We start from the raw sequence: 6,000 nt of genomic DNA, 5'->3' as shown, positions 1-6,000 counted from the left end.
TGCTGTTGGTTAACTACACTACAACAGTATCTTCCAACACACGAATCGTGTGTGATGTGTGTTGGAAGATACTTTTGTAGTGTAGTTAACCAACAGCAATTTAACACCAATGCACCATATTTTGACGAGAACTTGTTTGTTTTGTTTTTGCCCTGAGGACGAGGAAATACATCCTTGAAACGTCGGCTTTGACATAATAAAACGTGTTTTAAAGTAACCCGTGACCGAAATTGCCATCATCGAACCCATTAATATTTTTTAATATTGAATATTGGAAATATATCGCAATATACCAAGAGTGTCTTACCCCTAGGGTTTAACTGTTTGTATGGCGCGCAAACAAAAACCCGGCAAAATCCAGACTTATCTGGCATACTGGCAACGTTGTTGTAAGATATCAACAACTTTGACACTGCACATAGGGTTGTTCATGTTCTGGAAAAGTAACGATATATATATATATATATATATATATATATATATATATATATATATATATATATATATATATATATATATATATATATATATATATATATATATATATATATATATATATATATATATATATATATATATATATATATATATATATATATATATATATATATATATATATATATATATATATATATATATATATATATATATATATATATATATATATATATATATATATATATATATATATATATATATATATATATATATATATAAAGATTTGCACGGGATGAGTAAAGCAAACGCTTTCATTCATACGGCTTAATAGCGGAAATATCTACTGTCCACTGTCAATATTACATCAACACCCCTATAAAATTTGATGTTCTTTGGGTATTATATAGTGCTCTTTTTCTGTCATTATCGGTTGATTCGTCCGTAACGTTCGCGAGTGATTACATTACAACAACATTATGGGTATTCATGTCGAGCTCGTATACAAATACCCAGCCGTAAAAATACTCACCTCCATTGACGAGTAATGGAAGATACACAGTTTACGGCTGATTATTTGTATACGCGCTCGATGTGAAGGCCCCTATTCTATTTATTGTTTTATAAATAGCAATAGAGTAACTATTCTAGAATATCAATTTTATGCCATTTAAACTAATTGAGAGTGGTGACTAAAGAGACGAATTGATACAGCATTGTCAAGTATTTCTGATAGTGCTAAAGTATATTGTTTTTGCATTACGATGTGTATCCAATTGCACGCAAATCGATAATAACGCAGCTAACAACTAATATAGAATGGATATTGTAGGACTAGTTAAACGTTCTTATTCCGATTATGGAACAATTCTTAAAGATTCGTGGTATACTATAATAGCCAAAGAGTTAAGAAATAATGTAAGTTTCCCAAATTAATTACTTATGCAAAAACATAAAGTGTACAATGTTATTTTTGCATTAATGACTTCCCCTGCATTTCAAACAGTTTAGTTGAATTTAGTTAAACTTTCTGTCCTTAGAATTATACACAAGCTATTTATTTCTTATTGCAGTTTGCCTGGTCTTTGAGCTTGCTCTTGTTATTCATCGGCATCACATTTGGCATATACTGTTGGAGACGGATCTATTTGAAAAGTAAGTAATTGTTCCATTGAAAGTCGTAGCGTTTGGCGCACACCTTTTCAAATAGCTGATATAGGGGGAAGTCCTCTATGTTCGGACACTTCAGGTTTTTAAGCAATAACTAAAAATACGCAACTTTTTATTTATTTATTTATTTACTATTTCAAAGAAAAACAATATTATGATCAAGAAATAACATGAGAAAAAAAATAATCCTGCTTAGTTTCGATTAGTGCTTGAAAACATTTTGAATTCATATTCAGTCAAAACGAAACATGTCCTCTATGTCCGGACACAGTGTCCTCAATGTCCGGACAAAACAATCTTCTTCATCAAACCCTGCACCAATGGCACAAAAATGTAGGGAGACGCTTTACAATACCCGCACAAGCCTTGTGTGTCCAGTCCTTGCATGATGTACACCTTACAAAGCCTTCCTTGTTGGTGTTCTGGCAAACTAAACAAACACGTCTAGGACGTTTTATTTCCAAGTGGTTTTCTTTGTTGTTCTCGCTCTGTCCTTCGGTTGGTTTCTGTTTTCTACGAAAATTCTGCATGGACTGCTTAACTCGCTTTTTCTTTTCCTTTTCCTCAATCAGTGTTTTATTTGAGAATGATGTAAGAATTGTGCTTTTTTCTGATTTTCGCTTCCTAGATTCCGAACGTTTCTGTGCGGCATCGGGTAGAGGTGACAGTTTTTGGATGCATGCGACAACTGTAGCTACCGAATAGGCTGACGGGTTGACATCCAGATCTTCAGGGTCAGTTGTACATTCTTTCAGCGGAAGATTTGTAAGATCACAGGGAAGAAAATCAACGTTCGAGAAAATATGTTGATCGAATGGATAAATTCCTGAGCACCGGAAACCCGAAACTGCAATATCAATTCGTGCCACCTTCCCGTAAGCTTCTCCCACAAGCCCAGCAATTTCGTAGTCTGTTATTCGAGCTCCTGTGTTTTTCCGCATCCACGCGTTACAGCGTTCATGATAAGAGTTTTTAAACGGTTTCATGAATGTCCTGTCAAGGGGCTGCAGTTTGTGACTCGTGTGCGGCGGAAGACTCAGAAGATGGACGAAATGATCTCTGCAAAAGTTGATCACTGGTAGCGTCTTGTGGCTGCTGTGCCCGTCAAGAATCAACAATACTGGCGATTGGGATGATGGATGTGCAAAGTTCACAAAATGCTCGAGCCATTTCAGAAAGAAATCCCCAGTCATCCAGCCTTTTGGCTGAGCCACTCCCATGCTTTGTGCAGGGTCGTTCAGCATGAGTCTAGGGTTCATTTTGTGCCTTGGGAAGATGAACAGTGGTGGAATGTAGTTCCCGGATGCGCTCATACAAAAAATGGTTGTTATATTTTTTCCACGCTCAGCAGAAGCTAGTTTACCAACCTGTCGAACACCTTTGGGAGCTAGAATCTTTTGATGCCTAGGTACACAAGTAACTCCCGTTTCGTCGCAGTTATATATTCTGGACGGTTCGAATCTGTACTTCGTCATCATATTGTCAAGGTTCGAGTAAAACAACTGGACCTGTGGACGGTTGAATCCAACAGCTCTCATAAGACTTGTCGACTCTGGAGTTCGCAGTGTAAAGCCATGCTTTTTCATGAAACTGTAATAAAAATTTTTCCCTGCTTCACCCTTCTCAATGTTGAAGCGATGTGGAATTTTGAGCTCTACCGCGAGATCATAGGCAAGTTTGGAAAACTCCTTCTTGGTAAGTGGCATACAACGATTTGCCAAATCCGTGACATGATGCGCAAGCAGCTCCTCGTATTCGGGGGAAAATGTCCTTGTAAATCCACCGGGCTTGGGCCCCATAATCATATCTTTACCAGATCTGATGCAACTGATACGATCCTGCAGAGTGCTTTTAGGTACCCCGTACTTTACGGCTGCTTCTCTTATGGTCATCTGTTTCGAGAGCACCATATTCAGAGAAGTCTTTAGATTCTCCGAAGACCAAGAAGGTTTTGTTTTTCGTTCCATATCCTGTTTTAGAGAAGAAAGAGTCTTTGAAAAATCCATGTTCAATGTTTAGTTTTTTCTTGTCCGGACACAGAGGACGAGATAGTGTCCGGCCATAGAGGACTCACTAATGTTTTGAAGAATTTGTTTTTTCCATAGAATTTTTTGATTAGGTATGCGTTTAATATGCACTGCAATGCAAAACAAACTTACCAACACTGACTTCTATGTGCAATTCACCCTTAAGGGTCCAAAAAAGTCTTTTCAAGATTAGTATAAGGTTTAGGCGTTACACTTTGTACCAGCAGGTTGAAACTTTTGACAGCTCTCGTTTGTTTACCTTTGCAGACAGTGATGCCAAAATTTGTACACTGCAAAAAGTTTTCATTTACTCTTCTCCCATCATGTCAAAACAACATTAGGATTTTTTGTTTTCGAAAAATCACTGTTGTCCGGACATAGAGGCCGTCCGGACATAGAGGACTTCCCCCTAAACCGCAAAATGACTTTAGTTAGTCCAAACGTATAACGCTATGTTTCTGATAACTACAATTCTATAATATGTAGTAGTATTTTATTAGTTTCATGTGAAATGCCAATTTTTCAAATATGAACAAAATGTACGAGGAACGCAATAAGGTCTCTACAGAATATTGTAATTGAAATACCGTGACTGCGGGTAATTCCGCGCTGCACATTTTTCCAAGCACTCGTCTTAAAAAACTGTTTTTCAACAGTAAATTTTACTAAAACACCTAATTTCTGTACTATTACAGCAGGCTATGCTATGCACATGGTAAAGCACACAATTTAACTGTGTAATTTACTGTTAAAAAATAGTTTTTTAAGATGAGTGCGCGGAAAAATGTGCTGCGCGGAATTATCCGCAGTCACGGTACTTCAGCGGGGCAGGAAGGCTCAGTACTATACTGCCGCATAACTGTGCCATATTGATTCTTGTCACTTTTGTGTTATCATCGAGAATTGACTTAATTGTTATCATATTTTCCGAAAAAAATCTGAAATTGATACTTTTGTATGGAAAAAGTTGTGTTTATCCCATATTGAAAGTACCCGCATTACAGTCCCACTACATAGTGGTACGAACTGCGAACATATAATTTTGCTCCAGATTAGTGTATATCAGATGATTTAAGGCATATACTGCCGGTACCCGGATAACAGTCCCAGAATGAAAAACAACATGTTGAGAAAACGGCGATTTAATATTATCCGTGAATTTTCTGATTTCCAGCTATTTTAAGCAATTACATCCAAAACCAATGACCAGAACAGTTTCATGTCACCATATTTCGACGTTAAGAATAAAAAACCATGCATGGAATTGGTTTTACGTTACAAAATTAAATTCGAAAAAAAAAATAATATGGGACAAAATATGCGGGTACATTTCAAAAGTACTCACATATTTTGTCCCATCACATATAAATTTAACCAGCAACCGGCAGTATCACTGGCAACGTAGATTGTACTACAGACAAACAACATTAGTATAGTTAATTAAATGACATATTTCTATATGCCTAAAATTATCCGATATACAATTATTTGGAGCAAAGTTATATGTTCAGAGTAGTTTGTACCACTATGCAGTGGGACTGTAATGCGGGTACTTTCAATATGGGACAAACACAACTTGGTATTTTTTCCATGTTTTTCCATACAAAAGTACAATTACAATTCAATTAACTAGACTAATATTGTTTTTCTGTGGTACAATTTACGTTGCTGGTGGTACTGCCGGTTGCTGGTTGCATTTATCTGTGATGGGACAAAATATGCGAGTACTTTTGAAATGTATCCGCATATTTTGTCCCATATTATTTTTTTTTAAGTTATATAACGTAAAACCAATTCCACCCATGGTTATTTGTTCTCGACGTTGAACTTGTGATGCCATGAAACTGTTCTGGTCATTGGTTTTGGATGTAATTGCTTAAAATAGCTGGAAATCAGAAAATTTACGGATAATATTAAATCGCCGTTTTCTCAACATGTTGATTTTCATAATGACTTAATGAGACAGTTATCCGGGTACCGGCAGTATAGTAGAGTAGTAAACTTGAAACGAAGCGTAAACACACACAAACACAAATAAAAGGAATAAATGTATTACTTTTACTCCCAAAAGCACACATGGTACTGGGGACTGGTACCAAAATGTTACTTCCAGTTCCTAGCTAACACTTTTTCAGGTTCGGTGCCTGTGACGGGTATGTCTTCGATTGGAGCATATCATACGTCTCAGCCTGAGTCTCTTAGGTACTGCTTTATTTTGCTTCGTGCCGATTTGTATCTCGATTTGTAATCTCGAGATACAACCGATAATATATAGTGCGGCTTACTGCTTCTGGTCAAAGTGACTGGTCGTCTATGCAAAAAAAAAAACTGATAAACTATGATTCAGTAACCTGTTTCTCAAAATTAG

The 6,000-nt window shown here is 36.4% G+C and overlaps 1 protein-coding gene across 4 annotated transcripts in view; it reads left to right on the top strand.

Annotated features, from left to right (window-relative positions):
• The first annotated feature begins 857 nt into the window (after positions 1-857).
• The window catches only part of LOC129726236 (neuropathy target esterase sws), a 95,675-nt gene continuing 90,532 nt past the window's right edge, over positions 858-6,000 (top strand). Inside the window, exons 1-3 of one of the 4 annotated variants that reach the window (XM_055682978.1) lie at positions 858-918; positions 1,067-1,353; positions 1,509-1,590. In XM_055682978.1, the coding sequence (XP_055538953.1) occupies positions 1,255-1,353; positions 1,509-1,590 (181 nt within the window). In that variant the 5' untranslated portion in view covers positions 858-918; positions 1,067-1,254. Of the gene's footprint in view, positions 1,354-1,508; positions 1,591-2,233; positions 2,340-6,000 lie in introns of all 4 variants that reach the window. The other 3 variants (XM_055682979.1, XM_055682980.1, XM_055682977.1) reach the window with 3 other exon arrangements.

This window comes from Wyeomyia smithii, chromosome 1, assembly GCF_029784165.1.
Source record: "Wyeomyia smithii strain HCP4-BCI-WySm-NY-G18 chromosome 1, ASM2978416v1, whole genome shotgun sequence".
In the NCBI taxonomy this organism is placed as follows: domain Eukaryota; kingdom Metazoa; phylum Arthropoda; class Insecta; order Diptera; family Culicidae; genus Wyeomyia; species Wyeomyia smithii.
Note: the sequence above shows the minus strand (reverse complement) of the source record. Positions and strands in the feature narration are given on the sequence as shown.